This window comes from Lacerta agilis, chromosome 1, assembly GCF_009819535.1.
Source record: "Lacerta agilis isolate rLacAgi1 chromosome 1, rLacAgi1.pri, whole genome shotgun sequence".
In the NCBI taxonomy this organism is placed as follows: domain Eukaryota; kingdom Metazoa; phylum Chordata; class Lepidosauria; order Squamata; family Lacertidae; genus Lacerta; species Lacerta agilis.
The window spans coordinates 44,821,480-44,843,594 of NC_046312.1; the positions used below are offsets into that span (position 1 = coordinate 44,821,480).

The following is a 22,115-nucleotide window of genomic DNA, read 5'->3' on the forward strand; positions in this document are numbered from 1 at the left end:
AGGCTATACCTGTCCAGATAAGGGCATAGCTGGGCCACCAGCTGAAACTGATGGAAGGCACTTCATGCCACCAAGGCCACCTGAGCCTCAAGTGACAGCAAAGGATCCAGATACCCCCAAGATACATACCTGCACCTTCAGAGGGAGTATAATCCCTTCAAGAGCAGGCGATCTCCCATCCATCTGGTCTAGGGAACCACCTACTAACAGTAGCTCAGTCTTTTTTCTTTATCTTTTTTAATGAAATCTTTTGGCATACAATACAATACAATAAAATATAAACTAAATAAAAAAGAAAACAATGAAAAAGAAAAGGAAAGAAAGAAAGAAAGAAAGAAAGAAAGAAAGAAAGAAAGAAAGAAAGAAAGAAAGGAAAGCCTTCTACCAGAGGTAGATCTTTACCCTTGTCACACACAAAAAGGGTGGACCTTCCCAGCTCTCACCTGGGGGCTTCCCTTTCTTCTCCCAGCCTCCCACCCTGGGAGATCTTCCCTTCCCTGCCTCTCACACAGGGTCCTTCAGCATTCATCTGTCACCTTCCTATGCAAACCCGCATTAATCCAGGGAAGAAGACGTCACAAAACAAAACAAGCAAGAGTAAAGTGGATAGAAAAGAAATAACAGGAAATAAATATCATAAAAAATAGAAAGAGAAAAAAGAGAAATAAATAAAATGGACTTCTGATTCTCCATCTGTCAATTATGGATATAAAGATTATTCAAAGTATACACACCAGGATGTTATCCAGCTTTATTGCAGGGTAATATTCAGCTGTTCCTTAGTATGCTGGACAGTGTTTTCCCAATCTTCAATACTAGATCATTTCCACACAAAAGTCCAAAAGGGGTCTTCAGTTGTCCCCTTCCTGATAGTTTTTATCAGCCAAGAGGGGCGAGGCTCCAGAGTGCAAGTGGACAAGCAACTTGTCCACTTCCTCAAGCCTTACCAATTGAAACTCATCCAACACAACAGGACTAGACAGTGCTCTGGACACCCCTTGAGATTCATATGCTGTAACAGCAGAGTCGATATCTTGGTAGATGCAAACGATCTTCAGGCTGAACTATAAAAGGCTCAACACTTCTAGTAAAAGCTCTGTCAGATGGCACAATGAGGATGCGATGCTGAATAGCTTAGTTGGTTAGAGCATGGTGTTGATAATGCCAAAAGTCATTCCAAAATCAGGAAGAAAGCTTTAGTTTTCTGTAGGAATGGATTTAGGCACTATGACAGGAGATACTATTTATCCTTCCTTGCTCACATGAGTGAGGTCAGCAGAACACCACCACCCTTTGCAGCTTTAAATTTGGTAAGATAAGGTCAATTTAACCTCCTAGAAACAATGATCTAGGATGTTTTAAGGTAGTCTGAACCTTCCCTAGTATTACCCTGTGTTTTCTCTCTCTCTCTCTCTCTCTCACACACACACTTTTGTAAAGAGGTAAAAGTAATATTTATTTACATAATCTAGGTCTTGAAGCAGTTACAGCAACAAAATGAAGGCAGATTTATAACTACAGTGGTACTTCGGTTCTCGAACGTAATCCGTTCCGGAAGACCATTCAACTTCCGAAACGTTCAAAAACCGAGGTGCAAAGGGCTGGCTGCAAGTTCAATTGGAAAAATTGAAAAACATGCAGCAGAAGCTGTTCTACTTCTGAGGCGCATTCAAAAATAGAAGCAATTACTTTCAGATTTTTGGCGTTCGAAAACCAAAACGTTCGGCTTCCGAGACGCTGAAAAACCAAGGTGCCACTGTATTAGCTAACTTACAAAAGTAACTCTGCCTTGCCAGAGTGGTGCATGCTCTGGTTATCTCCCGCTTGGATTACTGCAATATGCTCTACAGGGCTGCGAACTTGCATAAAATATGGGGGGGGCAGGTAAGCTACACACCACATAATTTATCACATGATGCGGCACGCACACGCACAAACACACACACACACCCAATTGAATGGCAATGTCCATCAACTTTGGTGGGTCCCAGCCCGCTCAAATATTTTACTGGGGTGGCCGTAGGGACCTCTGCCCCTAGGAGTTGGCTCCTATGGTGCTCATACGTGGGGCTACCTTTGAAGCCGACTCAGAAACTACAACTAATCCATAATGTGTCAGCTAGACTGGTGACTGGGAACAGCTGCCGGGACCATATAACACCAGTCCCAAACTGTCTACATTGGCTCCCAGTACGTTTCCGAGCACAAATCAAAGTGTTGGTGCTGACCTTTAAAGCACTAAATGGCCTTGGCCCTGTACATCTGAAGGAGCATTTCCACCCCCATCATTCAGCTCGGACACAGAGGTCCAGCTCCGAGGACCTTCTTGCAGTTCCCTCACTGCAAAAAGTGAAGCTATAGGAAACCAGTTGGAGGGTCTTCTTGGTAGTGGCACCCACCCTATGGCATGCCCTCCTATCAGATGTCAAACAGATAAACAGCTATCTGACTTTTAAAAGACATCTGAAGGCAGCCCTGTATAGGGAAGCTTTTAGTGTTTGATGTTTTATGGTGTTTTTATATTTTGCTGAAAGCTACCCAGTGGGGCTGGGGAAACCTAGTCAGATGGGCAGTGTATTTATTATTATTATTATTATTATTATTATTATTATTATTTTCAGAATGGTGTCTCAGCTGCAGAGCTCAGACATGCATGTGTGGTCAGCTTGGAGGCATAATGAAGAAAGAGAGATGCCTAGGCAGCAAGGATGTATAGTGCTACAGCTTCCTGCCAAGGCAAAAAAGGAAGTGTATCTCACAGTGTTCTCTCTAGAAAATTTTAGATGAAAGCTCTGTGAGTCTCAGCTCCTTCATGTGCCTATCTCGCAAAACATGAATGGTTGCTTTGGGGTGCAATAATGTACAGTGGTACCTTGCAAAAACTCGTTAGACGAAAGGGTTTTGTGATTTTTTAGGTGACTCGCAAGATGAATTTTTCTATGGTTGTGCTTCGCAAGATGAAAATTTCAATGCATTCCTATGGGAATTAAATTTCAATACAGTCCTATGGGAAACCGTGCTTCGCAAGACGAAATTTTCGCAATACGAAATGACTCGCAGAATGAATTAATTTCGTCTTGCGAGGCACCACTGTACCAAAATTTCACCCAATGTATTTTAGAAATATATTTTCTTTGTATCTTTATCTGTCAATTTGTTTTTGTTATTGCAGTATAAACATATTTAGATCATCTCTCATAAACCAACTTGTAATTCACAAAAGTATTTACATAATAATATTGCAAATACGCTGATGATGCAACCTTGATGGCAGAAAGTGAGGAGGAATTGAAGAACCTTTTAATGAGGGTGAAAGAGGAGAGCGCAAAATATGGTCTGAAGCTCAACATCAAAAAAACTAAGATCATGGGCACTGGTCCCATCACCTCCTGGCAAATAGAAGGGGAAGAAATGGAGGCAGTGAGAGATTTCACTTTCTTGGGTTCCATGATCACTGCAGATGGTGACAGCAGTCACGAAATTAGAAGACGCCTGCTTCTTGGGAGGAAAGCAATGACAAACCTAGACAGCATCTTAAAAAGCAAAGACATCACCTTGCCGACAAAGGTCCGCATAGTTAAAGCTATGGTTTTCCCAGTAGTAATGTACGGAAGTGAGAGCTGGACCATCAAGAAGGCTGATCGCCGAAGAATTGATGCTTTTGAATTATGGTGCTGGAGGAGACTCTTGAGAGTCCATGGACTGCAAGAAGATCAAACCTATCCATCCTTAAAGAAATCAGCCCTGAGTGCTCACTGGAAGGGCAGATCCTGAAGTTGAGGCTCCAGTACTTTGGCCACCTCATGAGAAGAGAAGACTCCCTGGGAAAGACCCTGATGTTGGGAAAGATGGAGGACACAAGGAGAAGGGGACGACAGAGGATGAGATGGTTGGACAGTGTTCTCGAAGCTACTAACATGAGTTTGGCCAAACTGCGAGAGGCAGTGAAGGATAGGCGTGCCTGGCGTGCTCTGGTCCATGGGGTCACGAAGAGTCGGACACGACTGAACGACTGAACAACAACAACAACAACATTGCAAAGTAAGAATACTCACACCTCCGTATTTCCTAAAGATACTTATTTGGCATTTCCTCCCGCCCATAGGAAATTTGTCATTTTCTTGCCATTCTTTTCATGCCTCCATTTTCATGTATATGTCAGGGATAATGTAAGTTTAGTGGTTAATGTACATAACAAGCAGACATTCAAACACCTCTGCACTGCTATTTGAACTTCTGAAACCCAGAGGTTCAAAGAACAGCATGGGGCTGTTTCAAAGCCCTTAGCAAACAGCCTTGCACTTCTGCTTTAAACATCCAAATTCCAGAGGTTTAAAGCAGCAACATAAGGCTGCTTGCAAAGGGCTTTCAAACAGCCACATACTGCACTTTAAAGTCCCCCAACTCAGGGCTTCAAAGCACAGCAGCAACCCCCAATGTCACTATAATGCCAGGTGACTGATGGGTGGGCAGCCCTACTCATCTGTCAAATTTGATATCTCCCCATTGGCAGGCCAATGTGGTCTCCCAGCCAGATAGTATTTCCCACCACTACTAGACAGCCTCTGTTGTTATTTTCCCATTCTGTTCCATCATGGATACTTCAAACTCCGCCCACATTCCAAAAAGTGATTCTACTCACTGTTGCTATGGTCAGAATCATCCTCCTTCTTTATCCCACATGCAGTCTCCTTCCAGTCTTGCCCTGTATAAGAAGCCGGAGTAGAGTAATTTAGCAGAAATTTTTGTCTCTTGGTGGAAATGATTAGCAATTCTGCCAGCTTGTTAATACTGATACTACGGAATGCCCTGGTTGAGGCTGCAGGTCAGACACCACCGAAGGGTTATAGGTATGCCTCTTATGAAGTGACCACTCCTAGAAAACTGCCCTATGGTTATGGACAACAAGAACCCAGTGATGTCACCTACCTGCTGCGGATTGAGGGGCAGGGTCATGTGGTGCAGCTGAAGAAAAAGAGTATTGTCCCTAAACAACTCCCTGTCATCACTTACAGTAAGGAGGGGGACCTCCAGGTGGACTATCCTTTCATCAGAGATGACTGCTTCTACCGTGGCTTTGTACAAGGCAAGCCTTCCTCTTGGGTTACCCTCAGCACTTGTTCAGGGTGGCTCAGGGGTGTGCTGCACTTTGAAAACAACACCTATGAAATTGAACCTGTTCAGGTATCTTCTGCTTCTCAACATGTGGTGTATAGGTTGGAAGAAAAGGATGGAGCTATCCACATGAGGTGCGGGTTAACAGAGGAAGAGCAAAGCCATCAGCTGGCCATGATGCAAACCACAAGGAATATATTGACCCACAGTGCTGCTGGTAAAGGCTGGTGGGGACACACTAGGTACGTGGAGGTTGCGATTGTGGTAGAACATGAACGATATGTCAAGTTTGGCAGAAATGAAAGTCGTGTTATTATGCAAGTTCTGGATGTGCTCCACACTGCCAATGCACTATATGAGCCACTTTCTGTTGAATTGTCTATATCTGCACTGGAGATATGGTCAGAAAGGAACCTCATTCAAGTTACTAACAGCATAAATGACACACTTAGGAGTTTCTCACGTTGGAGAACAGCCTCACTAGTTAAACGTAGAAAGAATGATGCTGCTCACTTATTTGTATATAAGAGTTTTGGAAGTACACTTGGATTAGCATACATAGGCACAGTTTGTAGTACACGTTGGGCATCTGGTGTTGAATCCTATATGACTTCCAGTTTGTTCCATATTTCTAACACATTTGCCCACGAATTGGGACATAATCTTGGCATGAAGCATGATGGAAGATACTGTACTTGTGATCGACATGCCTGCATTATGGCTGCAGATCAAGTGAATACTGATAAATTTAGTAATTGCAGTTATAAAGATTATTACAAAATAAGGAACTCTCATTGCTTGTTAATTCCACCAGACACTTATAGAATGCAGAAAGTCACATCTTGTGGCAACAAAGTAGTGGAAAATGGAGAACAATGTGACTGTGGTTCAAAACGTGAATGTAAGTCAGATCCATGTTGCCGATCTAATTGTATGCTGCGTTCTTCTGCTACTTGTGCTTTTGGACTTTGTTGTGCTAAGTGCCAGTATCGTCCAGTTCATTCTGTTTGCAGACGGAATGTTGGCCGCTGTGATCTTCCTGAATACTGCAATGGGACTTCAGAATGGTGTCCTGAAGATGTATATGTACAAGATGGTGCCCCATGCGGGAATGGTGCATACTGTTACCATGGGAATTGCACAACCCATAACAGACAGTGCAGAATGATATTTGGCAAGACAGCAACAGCTGCTTCAGAGGTTTGCTTCAAAGAGATGAATGCCCGAGGTGATCGCTTCGGCAACTGTGGCCTTAGACATGGCACTTATAAGAAATGTAATGCTACCAATAGCTTGTGTGGTCGAATTCAGTGTGATAACATTACTAAGTTACCTTCTTTGAAGCGACACAGCACAATACTTCAAATACCCATTGGCAATAGGAAATGCTGGGCTACAGACTACCACATTGGAATGGAGATACCTGATATTGGAGCCGTGAGAGATGGGACTCCTTGTGGCAAGAGAATGATGTGTATTAATGGGGAGTGCAAGAGTGTGTCCCTCTTGAAATATGATTGTAATTTGACAAAGTGCCATAATCGGGGAAGATGCAACACTTACAAACATTGTCACTGTGATTATGGCTGGGCTCCTCCAGATTGTCTCAATAAAGGCTATGGTGGCAGCATTGACAGTGGCCCCCCTCCACCACGCAGGATTGGCTACAAAGTAGGAATTTTTATAGGAATTGTATCTATCCTTTTCCTTCTGTTAGTGCTGGTTTAAGGGAAACAGACTGAGAAACTAATTTAAAAGACTGAGTTCAAGATTCCTCCTCCAGTGGCTCACTCCATATGGCAGTGGTGAGGAACGAGACACCCTCCAGATATTGTTGGATGATCAACCCCCAGTTAAAGATTTTGGGATTTGTAGTCCAGCAACAACTGGAGGTTCCCCATTCTTGCCATAGAGCATGGGGTTGGGAAGCAGAATATGGAATTTTGAGTTGCACCAGGAAGAAAATGACCTCATCTTTTTCATGCCTTGCAAAAAAAGAAGAGAAAAGATTGAGTCAGGAGGAAAAGAGAGTTCCAAGATCTCAAATGCAGACTGCAAATACGACAGAGAATTCCATAAGCACTTAACGATCTGACACATCATTGAGCATTTGCCTCTCTCACTCCTGCCCCCAATCATAGATGCCAGGAAAGAGGAGGAAGAGGAGGCCTTATTTGTAGAACTGCTCGTGTTGGGAACAGGTGAGATAATCAGTGGGCCAGATGCTGAGCTCCCCCATGTGGGCCATTTTGACAGGTGGGTAGCAAAAGGAGGAGGCTCGCCCTGAATTCAGGTACACTTAATCAAACCAGGATAAGTACTGCATGAACCAATAGTCATGCATGTACCAAAGACTCCTGTTGACACACCTTCCTCAACAACCCATATGACCAACCTTCCACTGCTATTTTGTCCAAAAGACAACCCTCATGGTTGGCATCCTAACAGGCTTAATTTACTACACCACCCCATTTCTCCTTCCCTCACATCTCCCTGCTACTCCCTCCTGCCCTTAAGGGTTGCTCCTGCAAGGCTAGCAATGGCACTGTTTATGGTGGCACTGTTTAGTGGAGTGCCTGGCTTCAACCAACACAAAGTTTACCTGCCTATGGGGATGAGAGTGTCTCCTCTGTGTGGATGCTGTTGCTTCCCACTGTCGAGGAGGAATAATGTTGGAGCACTGCAGTATAGGCAAGGCACAGTACTCACATATGGCAAAGGTGGTGGTGTGTATAATTGTTATACACTTCAGACAGTTTGCAAAGACCTGTTTAGTGAATTTTTTTAGGGTGTTTTCTTGATTGTGAGATATTACTTGGGTCACACACTGCTGTGGCTATTTCTGGGCAATGGTGTCTCCTTCTCACTGTCTTTTATTGTTTATTGTGTTTGATCTGGTGACTGTACATTTAAAACATTTTCTGTGATTTTATCTGTAGTGTTTGTTGTTCAGAGACATGTTTATATAAATAATAGACAAATAAACATTTAAAAGCACTCAACCACTAAATCCAGTTGTCAAATATTAGCTATAGCAACCTAAATTTGTTATTACTTCAATAGTTATTACTTCCACTACTGTGCCTTGCAACCCACATCTTCCTGATAGAGCCTACGCCTGTGTGTACAGAGAAACAGATGCTGCCTAATGGTTAAGTCTGGTACCACACTCTTATTGTAAGAAATCCAAGATGCATCCCTGTGAAGGACGCTGATTTGCATATTTGGTGGAGCTGTAACATATGCTTAACTTTAACTGTTGCAATATGTTCAGCAACAAATGAGTGCTTGGGACACTTGTGCCTCCTTCCCAGTAACCCTGAATAAGTTTTGAAACAGCTCATTTCACCCTAAGCACAAGTGCCCCCAGCAGTGCAAGGGTTCAATTCTGCTGAAGAAGATTAAAACGGTCTTCCTTTGTGAAATGAAGATTTGTCGCTCGCTGTTAGATGTACTATTGATGTGCTGAGAGCTTGGATATCTGCTAACTTCTGCAGTAAAGACCTGTGCTGTAAGTACTATCAGCCAAGATCACTATAAGTGGGCACTTTCTTCCTGGCTGAAATCTCTACCAAGAAGGAACGTGTTTGAGTCACATCAACATCTGGGATCTCACCTGCATTTACAATTGGCTGATGGTGCAAAGACCAGAAGTTGCTACAGGAATGCTTTGCTGCTGCTTGCTGGTTGGAATACAAATCTGCACTCGCCACTGATTGCCTAAAGTATTTGCAATGCACCCAGATTACCATATTGGAGATATTATATTACAACACTATCAAGTATATGCATCTTCTTGGAAATTACAATGGACCCCACATCATGATTGCATCCTTGAATCAACCATGAACAAAGTCAAAGGATTACATTTTTTTCTACTTTACCAGTCTCTTGTTAATGTGGTTTGCTAAGCTGAATAAATATGGTCATTTGGGCCTTACTTCAGGTAAGTGGAAATGGAAGAACTGCTATTGAAACATTTTTTGTGGGATTCTAGGTTTTACGGAATGAGGGTTTGACCTAGTTCTAAATACAATAGAAAAATAATTCCTAGTTACTGGCACAAGGGTTATATCTGCATATCCCATATTCCCATCTACTTTCAGAATGTTAGTAAATAGTGAAAAGGGAGGTCCCCATCAAATACATGCTATGTGCATACCCCAAATCCTGCATGCCCTACATGCCTATGTTTCTACTGTCAGTTTATTGGACTTTCTTCCATTTCTTGGTCCTCTGCTTCTCAACTTCCCATTGCACTTAATTTGCAGTCCCAGTCGCAGCGCCTCCCCTCCCAGCATTTGACCAAAGTGAGATGTAATAGGCCAAACTTGCACAGACAGTGATTTGGATTAAAAATGGCCACAACTTTATTGATTACAGGTATAGGTGGAATTTTGGCTCAGGCATTGGGTGTATATCCATTCCAGCCTTATAATAAATTATAATAACGATAATTTATTATTTGTACCCTGTTGTTTGGACTAAGTTGCCCCAGCCACTCTGGGAAGCCTTCTGCCAGAGGTGATGGAACATTTTCAGGGTAGTGCCAAGGATTATGGCCTTGCCAAGTCGCTGATCTAGGGTCACCGCTGAAAGCTCTATGGCCCATCAGCCTCATGCTTGGCTTCTGGACAGACTTCCACCAAGATCCCTCTAATGGGGAACCCTGAATATGTTGCTGGGTCAGGACAGGGTGATACACCACTTCAACCAAAACATGAAGACTAGCAGCGATACATATCAAAATACATATGGCAGGGTCAACGTCCTAGAATAAAACACCTTAATATGATTGATATAAAATCACGAGGAGGGCTAGCCATGCCTGACATAACATTGTATTATGATGCTGCCTGCCTCACTTGGCTTGCTGAGTGGTGGCGCCTTGACAACTTGGAACTATTGGATCTGGAAGGGTTCAATTTAAGGTTCGGCTGGCACGCATATTTAAACTACGAAAAACATAAAGTACACAGGGATTTCTCCAACCACATTATAAGAGGATCTTTATTGAAAGTCTGGCTGAAACATAAGCATCTGTTGGAACAGCGGGTGCCTTAGTGGAACTCCCCCTTGGAAGCCCAAGTGTTGAGACGTGGCAACCTAGAGTCCGGATGGCCGACATATCAAACATTGCTAGAAGAAAAGAATGACAAGTTAGAATTAAAATCATATGAAAAACTTAAAAATATAGTAAACGATTGGTTTACATACTATCAACTTTTTGAGAGGTTTAAAAGAGATAGCAAAATAGGTTTCGAGAAAGGGCAATCAAAATTTCATCTAAAAGTGGTAAATTCAAAGGCCAAAACCCTTTCAAAGACATACCAGTTACTGCTAGATTGGACAGTAATGGAAGAACAAGTCAAATCGACAATGACGCAGTGGGCACAGGATATAGGTCATGATATAATGATGACAAGGTGGGAAATTCTATGGAAATCCAGCTGGAGCTTCACCACATGTAACTCGGTCAAAGAAAATTTAATAAAGATGTTTTACAGGTGGCACATCACCCCCCACAAGCTCTCGAAAATGTATAAGAACGCGAGCAATATCTGTTGGCGATGCGAGGAGGTGGGAAGTTGGTACCATATTTGGTGGGAATGCAGTAAGATAGAAACATTCTGGAATGAAATACATTTAGAAATGGAAAAAATTCTCAAAACCAAATTCCTTAAAACACCAGAAGCTTACCTTATAGGAATAACAACCCCTGACATACCAAAAAAAATTGAGGAATTTTTTTCTTTATGCCTCAACAGCTGCAAAAACCTTGATAGGGTCAAAATGGAAAGGTGCAATAATACCTAATATAAAAGAATGGTTTTATAAAATCATAGAGTATACAGAGCTGGCTTATCTTTCAGAAAAGGTAAAGGACAATCCGAGGGAAAAATTGAGGAATGGAACAGCTTTTTGTACTATCTCAAAAAGCGGTGCAACATCAACACAATTTTGGCTTTAGAATAACTCTTGTATGGTTTAAAGATGGTATAGTAATGAACTGAAGTTAAAAAGTAAAGGAATGGAATTAAAAAAAGAAAGGTAATCGAGGTCAGAGTCATACTTTTATGTGTTTCTTATATATTTATTAAATATTTATTAGAATTTAATGAAGAGATGGATCAGGGAAGTCAAGGAACAAAATTATTTAATAATTTAGCCCTACTGTTACGAACGGATGGCTAAAAAGTATGAATATATGGATTTAAATTAATTAGTGTTATAATGTGATATTTGTCAAAAATGAATATGGAAGATATGGATGTAAGTATATTGTATGTGTATAGCTTTTTTTCCTTTCCTTTTTTGTAGTTGTAGTTGTATTTGTACTGTTGGTTGGTATGTCTGTTGGTTTGTATGTACTTATTTTTGTATAATAAAATTATTTTTAAAAAACCCAAAAAAACCCCATGAAGACTAGGATTTCACCCAGTGCTTTAACTACTAAAAGTTGTGATGTTTTGCTGTGGGGAAGGCAAAACCTCCAGACAGTCCAGTTCACCTGCAGGCAAATTCCTTCCCGGCTAGCAACCATAGCAAGGGAGGCATAAGGAATCAAAATCGGTTAGACAGAATACAACCTAAGGAATAAAGCGGGGTTAAAGCAGCAACCTGAAAAGTGAAATATGGTTAAAAATATAGGACACTGACCTACAAATGTAAAAAACAATTAAATATAAGGGAGGGAGGGTGGGATTGGTCTTTGGCCGACAACGCTGTGGAAGGCAAGTGCAGACAGCTCTTCTAAGGTGTTGCAGCCTGGTGCAGGCATGGCAGAAGCCAATGTTCGGCTAGCCAGCAAGGCACTGCCCAACCAGTGGGGCCTCTGATTGGCCCCTTTGAAGCTGGGGTTAAGAAGGGAAATTCCACCCTGAGAACATGCTGGCTGGGAGAATTCCCAAAACAGTCGACAAACATGCATGAGTTGACAGCCAGGATGGCAGTGGAGAGCAAGAGGCTGCAACTGCTGCCCACCTGAAAAGAGTAAGCACTCATTTCTTCCTGTGTCCCTTTCACCCAGTCATCTCTGCAACGTCTTTCCCTTTCCACCATGTGGTTTCCCATTCTCCATTCTATTCCTTCTCTGATTCTCCAAGCTCCACCTACATTCTAAAGGTAACTGCAATGACTGTTGCTATGGACAGAACCATCCCTTTCATTGATGGTCTCACAAACAACAACCTTCTCATCTTTCTGCTCTGCTCTCAACTGGGAAGCTTTTGGGGCTGGGATAAGAAGCCAAAGCAGGATGCTCTGGAGGTTGCTTTCCCAGTCAGAGAAAATAACTAACCACCACACATGGCAACTGGTGCTGATCTCGTTGAATATTTTAAGTGAGACTGCAGGTCAGAAACCACCACAAGGCTTTATGTATGCCTCTTACGAGGTTACCATCCCAAGAAAACTAGTCCCTAGGTATGGACAAGAACGTCATGATGTCACCTACCTACTGCAGATTGAGGGGAAAGGCCATGTAGTGCATCTCAAGCAGAAGAGGAGCTTTGTCCCTAAACAGTTCCCTGTCTTCACTTACAGTAAGGAGGGAGACCTCCGGGTGGACTATCCTTTCATCAGAGATGACTGCTTCTACCGTGGCTTTGTACAAGACCAGCCTTCCTCATGGGTCACCCTCAGCACTTGTTCAGGGGGCCTTAGGGGTCTGCTGCATTTAGAAAATGACACCTATGAAATTCAGCCTGTGCAGAGATCTGCTACTTCTCAACATGTGATGTATCGGTTGGAAGAAATAGAGGGTGCCACACGCATGACTTGTGGGTTAACAGAAGAAGAGCAAAGGCATCATGAGGCCATGATCCAAAAACCAAAGAATATAGTGGCTAAGGGTGCTCCAGAAGGAGGTTGGTGGACACACACCCGTTATGCAGAGGTTGCAATTGTTGTGGATTACGAAAGATATGTGAGAATTGATAAAAATGAAACTGTTGCTGCTATGGGAGTTCTAGATGTTATTCATGTTGCTAATTCATTATATGAGCCACTTGGTGTCGTTGTGACTCTTGTTGGATTGGAGATTTGGTCAGAAAAGAACCTCATTGTGATTGATAACAACATTAAAACCCTGCTTTCCAATTTCAATGACTGGAGAACAAACACCCTAAATAAACATCTAGAGAATGATGCTGCTCATTTATTTGTATATAAGAGTTTTGGACGTACACGAGGATTATCATATTTAGGAACAATCTGTTGGACTGATCGGGCATGTGGTGTTGAATCATATGTTGGCTATAGTTTGTCTGATTTTTCTAATACATTTACTCATGAATTAGGGCATAACCTTGGCATGCAACATGATTCAAAATACTGTACTTGTGAACGAAGTAAGTGCATTATGGCTGCAGCTCAGGCAAACACTGATAAGTTTAGCAACTGCAGTTATCAGAATTATTTTGAGCTAAGGAACACTCCATGTTTGTTAATTCCGCCAGAGCCTGATAAAATGTATAAACTCAAGCACTGTGGTAACAAAGTAGTGGAAGATGGAGAGCAATGTGACTGTGGTTCACCAGATCAATGCAAGTTGGATCCATGTTGCCAGTCTAATTGCATGCTGCGCCCAGGTGCCACTTGTGCTTTTGGACGGTGTTGTGCTGAGTGTCAGTATCTTCCAGCTCATTATGTCTGCAGACAAGAGGTTAGCAGCTGTGATCTTCCCGAGTACTGCAATGGGACTTCAGAATGGTGTCCTGAAGATGTTTATGTACAAGATGGCTCCCCGTGTAGTGATGGTGTATACTGCTATCATGGAAACTGCACAACTCACAGTGAGCAGTGCAAAATGATCTTTGGCATGGAAGCAACAGCTGCTTCAAAGGCTTGCTTCAATAAACTGAATGGTCGAGGGGATCGCTTTGGCAACTGCGGCCTTAGACATGGAACTTATAAGAAATGTAATACTACGAATCTCCTGTGTGGTCGAATCCAGTGTGATAATATTGATGAATTACCTTCTTTAGAGCAGCACAACACTATAATTCAAACACAGTCTGGAGATATACAATGCTGGGGTACTGACTACCACAGTGGGATGGAAATACTCGATATTGGCGCAGTGAGAGATGGGACTCCTTGTGGCACTGACATGATGTGCATTAATAGGCAGTGCAAGAGTGTAACCCTCTTGAACTATGATTGTAATTTCAAAAAGTGCCACTATAGGGGTATATGCAACACTTACAAACACTGTCATTGTGATTATGGCTGGGCTCCTCCTTACTGTCAAAAAAAAGGCTATGGTGGCAGCATTGATAGTGGACCTCCTCCACCACAGAATATTTTTAGCCCTAATTCCAGCACAGCAGCAATTACAGGAGTAATTATATTTGTTTTTTGTGTTCTTGTTCTGGGCATTTATTTCAGGAAGCACTTGAGAGAAATGATTGTTAGATTGAGAGAAAGAAAGCATGGGCAAGATATTCAAAAAGAAGAAAGTCCAGACTAAATCACAGAATTGAACAATGCATTGAATGGGCCAAACAGATGTGCATGAAATAATGGACCATATCATGCAGAATGCGGCACCATAGTTAATGCACTTATTGGCAATGAGAACTTCTGGTGAACAGACTACCACAGTGGAAGGGTATATCTGATACTGGAGCAGGGAGAGATGGGACTCCTTGTGGCAAGAACATGATGTGTATTAATGGGGAGTGCAAGAGGGTGGTCCCTCTTGAGGAATGATTGTAATGTCACAAAGTGCCATTATAGCGGAATATGCAACAACTACCAACATTGTCATTGTGTTTCTGGCTGCTGAGCCCCTCCTGACTGTCTAAACCTGATATTGGAGCAGTGAGAGATGGGACTCCTTATGGCAAGAGCATGGTGTATATTAAGGGGAATGCTAGAATGTGCCCTTCTAGAAGTATGAATTACAAAGTGCTGTCATAGAGAAACATGCAGTACACACAAAAATTGTCATTGGGATTATGGCTGGTCCTCTTCAAACTGTGTAGATGAAGGCTATGGTGGGAGCATTGACAGTGGCCCTCTTCCACCAAACTAGGACACTGTCATTGCAGCAACTGCTGGAGGAATTGAATTTGTTATTAGTGCTACAGCTGGTGTGTGCCTAGTGATGTGCGGTGAGAATATTCTCTGGAGAATATTCTCGAGAATGAGAATATTCTCCAGAGAATATTCTCGAGACTATTCTCTGCTAGAAAATTCTCCAGAGAATATTCTCCACAAACTGTAAATTCTAATGTAAGAACCAGTTTTACAACCCACATTAAAAAAAATCTAGTAAATAATAAGTCAAGTTGTGATATTGCCAGTGTAAGTAATGAATAATGATTTTTTTTTTAATCCAGTTACATTACTGGGCATTGTGTCACTCACCATTGGCAGTTCTGAAATGTGAGCTACAGAAAACATTTTTTATTTTAGTTTTAGTTTTAAAAATGCTATTCATTTAATTTCATGAACATCTGAATTCGTATGTATTTCAACTATATGTAATAGCCTTTTTTCTATTTTGGTGTGACCCTAATGCTTAGTAATTCTATACCCTTGGTCATACAGTGTGATTTTTTTAAAACAGAAAGTAGTTTAGATGCTTTATACACCTAAAGTACCTATACAATTATGTGTAACACCATGTGAGGTGGCATTGATGTAAACAGGTGACGTTTCTATATTTTTATAGAATTCACTGCATTGCCCCATTGAATAAAAGTATCTGTACAGTTTTTGGTTGCCATCTGAACAAGTTTACCCATGAATAAATATTTTTCACTCCATAGGATGCATTGGACCATAGGGCGCACCTCATTTTTAGAGGAGGAAACAAGGGAAGAAATATTTTTCTGGTTTTCCTCCTCTAAAAGCCCTGTTTTTTTGAGGATCAGCTAAACGTTTTGCAGTTTTTTTTGCAAAGGGGAAAGCCGTGTTTTTTTGAGGATCAGCTAAATGTTTTGCAGCTTTTTTTTGCAAAGGGGGAAAAGCAAAGCTCCTTTTGCAAAGGGGGAAAAGCAAAGAGGAAAGGCCCCGTTTTTTATGGGGTTCAACTCACATTTCTGAAAAATCTTAAGGAAAGGGAGCCGTTTCTACAGTTTCCAGACAGATAATCTAATCAGCCAGTCACATGTCGCTGGGGAAACAAACAACCTCCCTCTGCAGCACATTCAACAATGGAGGCCTAGGCAAGGGGGCGGGGCAGAAAGGGAGCCAGGACTCTTATCTCTCTCCTGATCTCTTGCTGATCAGCTGCTAAGCGGGGTCCTTTCAACACCCCCTTTTCTCTTTGTAAGAAAAAAAGCATGATCTGCTTTTGGCCCCTGGGCAATTCGGCTCCAGGGACCACCATTCACTCCGTAAGACGCACAGATATTTCCCCTTACTTTTTAGGAGGAAAAAAGTGTGTTTTATGGAGCGAAAAATACGGTATATTAACTAATTATATCATTTTCAATGCATTCAAATTATATCATTTTCAATGCATTAAAATGAATATTATCCTATTTTAAATGAAAATTCTCTAATATTCTTGAGAATTTAACATCACTATGTGTGCCTGTGTGTTTATTTGAGATATGGACTGATGCAATGCTGGAGAAGACTGAGGGCAAGAACCCATCCAACTGAACACAAGCAGGAAGCAAGTGCACAGTAGAATACTGAACTGAACAATGACAGAATATATAAAAAGTGTGAAAGGGAAATATGCAGATATATTTGACTGCAAGTCTTTCATCAGTTCTTAAGAATTGCTTTTGGATGTAATTTGTATTCCTGTCACATGAGCATATGGAAATCTTGTGTTTATCAATAAGAGATAGCAAGTGGAGTTCCACAACAAAACATTTCAACTGATTGCTGATGTATGTGCATGTCATCTGACTGCTTGTAGTTGAGGGTGGGTGAGAGCATAAAATACAGTAGTCAGTGATTTAATCTGGGTCATGTACAATGTATGTTTGATTTCTTTGAAAGGCAACTGGGTACTTAATTTGGTCTAGGAGGAGGTCTGAGAGGGCAATATAAGTCATTTAGCTTTTGACAAGCAGTTTAGAGGAGGGTCTGAGGCTGGTTTGGATTTCCACTTAAAATCCCCCCCCCCCCCCACTTCAGGATGCATCACATATAATTGTTATTAACTTATTCCCTCCTAACACAAACCCAGCTTTCACTGGCATGCATAATCTTTGTGCTCAGTTAGCACACTACCCACACTAGCATGGGCTGTACTGGTAAGCTATATCACATGAAACTTGGATGCAGAGTGGCCTGCCTAAGCCCCCAGAGGTCCTCTTATTTGACTATGAATCATGCCCAATGCCCCTCCCCGACCTCAAGAGATGGGAAGCTCAGTTGACTGGCTCCCTGCCAACTCAACTCTGACCACAACCAATTGACTAGGCTAGCCTGTACGTTCAACAAGGGTTGCATTCGACAAAGCAATAAGATGAATGATCTAATAATACAAAAATTTTGCCTACTGGCCCAAATGTTTGATCCTACCTGAAGACTGTCTTTTTTTTTTTTTAAAGGAATTGTTTTTTGATAGGTTTTTCTAGTCATAAATAAATACATATATATTTTAAAGTCTGGGGTAGGCTGAGCTGCAGCAACTTGCACCCAGTATCACTTCTGCTGTATACTTGCTACAACCTGCTGCTCCTCACATCCCATATTCTCCTGGTAGAGGTTGCTCCTGTTTATGTGCTACATGATTCCTTCAAATCATGATCATGTGCCAAGAAAACAAAGTGTACTCCCAGAATGTTTAGTAATGTGGCTGCTACAGTGTCTTCTGTAAATGCATATCACATATCTCTGTTACTCCAATGTCAGTCTCTGTTGTTGTTTTTTTATCTGTTGTATCTCATGTTCCCATCACACCCAATTCTTCTTCCTGAAATGCTTATACCAGGAACAAACTCAGTTGGTCTCTAAGGTGCTACTAGAAAGAATTTTCGATTTTGCTTTCAGCCAATCATGCTTCAGGCACCTTTCTCTTTCCTTTGCCATTTTCCTCCATTTTGTTCTATCCATCACTGACCAAGCTCCATGCGCATTCAAACGATAACCCACTCTCTCACCATTCTTCTCCGTCCTTTACCAAGCTCCACCTACATTCCAGCTGTAAAGCTACTAACTCCTTGCAAGGAACAGAATATATTTCCTCATCTGCTGCCCATTCTGCACCAGAGTGGGGTGCTCTAGAGGACATTTTCCTATCAGACAAATGATTCACAATGGTGTTTAGTGTTGCTAATGATCCTATTGAGGAGACTCAGTGAGTCCAATGGTCAGACTGTTTCAGGGCTGTAGGCATAGCTCTTACAATGTGATCATCCCAATGAAAATGACCTCCAGATGTAGAAAACAAGAACCCCAAGACATTACCTAGCTGCTCAGTTTGAGGGAAAGCCATGTGCTGCAGCTCAGGCAAAAGAGGGGCCTTGTCCCTAAAAATATACCAGTCTCCACTTACACTAAAAAGGGGTCTTTTAACTCCTAAGGTCCTAGGTTTTCCTGGGTGAGAACTTGAACAAATGGATGTTATGCACCTACCCCGAATCCCACGTGCCATACGTGTCTATTATTACACTGTCAACATACTGAACTATCTCCCATTCCCTGGTCTCCTGCTTCTCAACTTCCCATTGCACTTGCCTCTTCTTCCCGTAACCCTTTAACCCAGCCATCTCTATTACACCTTTCCCTTTCCACCATGTGCTTCCTTATTCTCCATTCTATTCTTTCTCTGATTCTCCAGGCTCCGCCTACATTCTAAAGGTAACTGCAATTATTGTTGCCAGGGTCAGAATCCTCCCTTTCCTTGTCTAGCTCACATACAACCACCTTCTCATCTTCTTTCTGGTCTGCTCTCAGCTGAGCTGTGGGAGGCTTTGGGGGCTGGGATAGAAAGCTAGAGCAGGGTATTCTGGAGGTTGCTTTCCACTGTCAGGGGAAATGACTAGTCACCATGCATGGCTGCTAGTGTTGATTTTATCCAGTGTTGTGAGTGGGAATGCAGATCAGAAACCACCACAGGGTTTTAGATATGCCTCTTATGAGGTGACCATCCCAAAGAAATTGACCCCCAGATATGGAGAACAAAATCCTCACAATGTCACCTACCTATTGCAAATTGAGGGAAAAGAGCATGTGATTCATCTCAAGCAAAAGAGGGGCTTTGTCCCTAAACATTTCCCTGTCTTCACTTACAGTAAGGAAGGGGACCTCCAGACGGACTATCCTTTCATCAGAGATGACTGCTTCTACCATGGCTTTGTGCAAGGCAAGCCTTCCTCTTGGGTCACACTCAGTACTTGCTCAGGGGGCCTCAGGGGTCTGCTGCACTTAGAAAATGGCACCTATGAAATTGAGCCTATTCAGGCATCTACTACTTCTCAGCACATGGTATATAGGTTGGAAGAAAAGGAGGATACTATCCGTATGAAGTGTGGGCTAACAGAGGAAGAACAACGTCGTCAAGAGGCCATGATCCCGAAGAGAGAGCATTTACCAGCCAAACGTTCTGAAAATGACTGGTGGACAGACTCCAGGTATGTGGAAGTTGCAATTGTGGTGGAACAAAAACTATATATCGAGCTTGGGAGAAATCAGACTTTGACCAGTGCACGTGTTCTAGAGATAGTCCATACTGCCAATGCATTCTATAAGCCTCTTGGTGTTGTTTTGTCTGTAGCTGGCTTGGAGATATGGTCAGAAAAGAACCTCATAGCAATTGCTGATAAAATTTCACAATTACTTGAAACTTTCAATACTTGGAGAAAAAACACACTAAATAAACATTTACCTAATGATGCCGGTCACTTATTTGTACATAAGCTGTATGGACAGACAGCTGGATTAGCATTCACAGCAACAATTTGTAGCTCTCACTGGGCATCTGGTGTTGAATCTTATGTGGGTTACAGTGTGTCCTTTTTTGCTGTGCTTTTTGCCCATGAATTAGGACATAATCTTGGCATGCAACATGATGAAACATACTGTATTTGTGAACGAAAATCCTGCATTATGGCTGCTTTTCCAGATGACGTTGATCAGTTTAGCAACTGCAGTTATAATGATTATTACAAACTAAGGAACTCTAACTGCTTGCTCATGCCACCAACAGCTGATCAAAAAAATAATCTCAATTATTGTGGCAACGAAATAGTGGAAGATGAAGAGCAATGTGACTGTGGCTCACCAGCTAAGTGTAAGTCAGATCCATGTTGCCAATCTAATTGTAGGTTGAGTCCAGGTGCCACTTGTGCTTCTGGACAGTGTTGTGCTAAGTGTCAGTATCTTCCAGCTGGAACTATTTGCAGAGAGAAAGCTAGCAACTGTGATCTTCCTGAGTACTGCAACGGGTCATCACAATTGTGTCCTGAAGATGTTTATATGCAAGATGGTGCCCCATGCAATAGTGCTGTACACTGTTATCATGGGAATTGCGCTACTCACAGTGAGCAGTGCAAAATGATCTTTGGCAAGAAAGCATCAGCTGCTTCAGACAATTGCTTCAGAGTAATGAATGCTCGTGGTGATCGCTTTGGCAACTGTGGCCAGGGACTTGGAACTTACAAGAAATGTAATGCTGAGAATGTCCTGTGTGGGCAAATCCAGTGCGCTAATGTGCAGCAACTTCCTTCTTTGGTGGAACACCGCACCATAATTCAAACCTTAATTGGCAGTACCCAATGCTGGGGTACAGAGTACCACTTTGGAATGGAGATAATCGATACTGCAGCAGTGAGAGATGGCACCCCTTGTGGGACTGGCATGTTGTGCATTAGTAGGGAATGCAAGAGCATTTCCCTCTTGAAGTATGATTGTAATGTGTCAAAGTGCCATAATCGGGGGAAATGCAACAACCACAAACATTGTCATTGTGATTATGGGTGGGCTCCTCCTGACTGTTTCAATAAAGGCTACGGTGGCAGCATTGACAGTGGACCAGCTCCACAAGGCATGAGTGGTATCATAATAGCAATTCTTGTAGGAACTGCATTTGTCATTTTTGCTGCTATTGGCCTGACTTTGTTTTACAGGACTATACTGCTATATCGCTTAAGAAGACTGATTTCAAGAATCCATCCAATATAATCAATGCAGGAAGTAAGCACACAGTAGATCAGAGAAGTGAACAATGCACTCACTATATCAAAAACTGAGAAAGGAAATTAAGTAGAATAATATGCAAACCTATTTGTGTCTGTAAGGTTTTCATTAGAATTTTTAAACTGATCTATGATGATTATCTCCACATAAAATATTGCACTCACTGAAAAAACCCACAATATGTATATATGTGTGCATATACATATACATATAAACACTTTCAAAGCTCTCTGTAACGCCAATGTTTTTTTTTATAAAAAAAACAACACATGATAATGAAAGACATAAAATATGAACATAGGAAGTTGCCTTGTATTGAGTCAGACCATTGGTCCATCTAACTCAGTATTGTCTACACCAGGCATAGGCAAACACGGCCCTCCAGATGTTTTGGGACTACAACTCCCCTCATTCCTGACCACTGGTCCTGTTAGTTAGGGATGATGGGAATTGTAGTCCCAAAACATCTGGAGGGCCGAGTTTGCCTATGCCTTTTCTACACTGACTGGCAGTCTCTAGGATTTCAGGCTGAGGTCTCTCCAAGCCTTACCTGGAAATGTCAGGGATTGAACCTGAGACATTATGCATACAAAGCAGATGTTCTACCACTGATCTAGGGTTCTTCACCAGCATTATCTGGCAAAGAGATAGCTCAGTCAGTAGAGCATTGAATTCTTAATCTCAGGGCTGTGGGTTTGAGCCCTATGTTGGGCAAAATACTCCTGCATTACAAGGGGTTGAACTAAATGACCCTCGTGGTCCCGTCCAACTCTACAATTCTACGAGATTTGGTCAACAATAAAATTACATCAAGAAAACAAATACATCATAAATGAATAGATCAGATTAGTACATCAATATTGCTGGTTCAACCTTCAGGGAAAGTC

The 22,115-nt window shown here is 42.0% G+C and overlaps 3 protein-coding genes across 4 annotated transcripts; all 3 read left to right on the plus strand.

Moving 5' to 3' along the window:
- Positions 1–4,705: 4,705 nt before the first annotated feature.
- On the plus strand, positions 4,706–17,175 carry LOC117045527 (disintegrin and metalloproteinase domain-containing protein 20-like). The gene is made up of 2 exons (XM_033146659.1): positions 4,706–5,357; positions 16,681–17,175. The coding sequence occupies exons 1-2, from the start codon at positions 4,762–4,764 to the stop codon at positions 16,760–16,762; spliced, it is 678 nt and encodes a 225-aa protein (XP_033002550.1). The 5' UTR covers positions 4,706–4,761; the 3' UTR covers positions 16,763–17,175.
- LOC117045506 (disintegrin and metalloproteinase domain-containing protein 20-like) lies at positions 12,087–15,202 on the plus strand. Its single transcript, XM_033146604.1, has one exon. It carries the CDS (start codon positions 12,287–12,289, stop codon positions 14,585–14,587), a length of 2,301 nt encoding a protein of 766 aa, XP_033002495.1. The 5' UTR covers positions 12,087–12,286; the 3' UTR covers positions 14,588–15,202.
- Positions 17,176–18,685: 1,510 nt separating the features above from the next.
- LOC117045546 (disintegrin and metalloproteinase domain-containing protein 21-like) lies at positions 18,686–21,334 on the plus strand. 2 transcript variants are annotated; one of them, XM_033146695.1, is made up of 2 exons: positions 18,686–19,664; positions 21,159–21,334. In XM_033146695.1, exons 1-2 carry the CDS (start codon positions 19,069–19,071, stop codon positions 21,211–21,213), a joined length of 651 nt encoding a protein of 216 aa, XP_033002586.1. In that variant the 5' UTR covers positions 18,686–19,068; the 3' UTR covers positions 21,214–21,334. The 2 variants fall into 2 exon arrangements, with proteins under 2 accessions (XP_033002586.1, XP_033002594.1); XM_033146703.1 differs by lacking the exon at positions 21,159–21,334 and adding an exon at positions 20,078–20,157.
- The last annotated feature ends 781 nt before the right edge of the window (positions 21,335–22,115 follow it).

Excerpts from the sequence above, each read along its gene's own strand:
- LOC117045527 (XM_033146659.1), top strand. The coding sequence starts at position 4,762 with ATGATTAGCAATTCTGCCAGCTTGTTAATACTGATACTACGGAATGCC. Across the intron at positions 5,358-16,680 it reads GGCTGGTGGGGACACACTAG|ATATGGACTGATGCAATGCT; the intron begins GTACGTGGAGGT and ends TGTTTATTTGAG.
- LOC117045506 (XM_033146604.1), top strand. The coding sequence starts at position 12,287 with ATGGTCTCACAAACAACAACCTTCTCATCTTTCTGCTCTGCTCTCAAC.
- LOC117045546 (XM_033146695.1), top strand. The coding sequence starts at position 19,069 with ATGACTAGTCACCATGCATGGCTGCTAGTGTTGATTTTATCCAGTGTT. Across the intron at positions 19,665-21,158 it reads GACTGGTGGACAGACTCCAG|GACTATACTGCTATATCGCT; the intron begins GTATGTGGAAGT and ends TTTGTTTTACAG.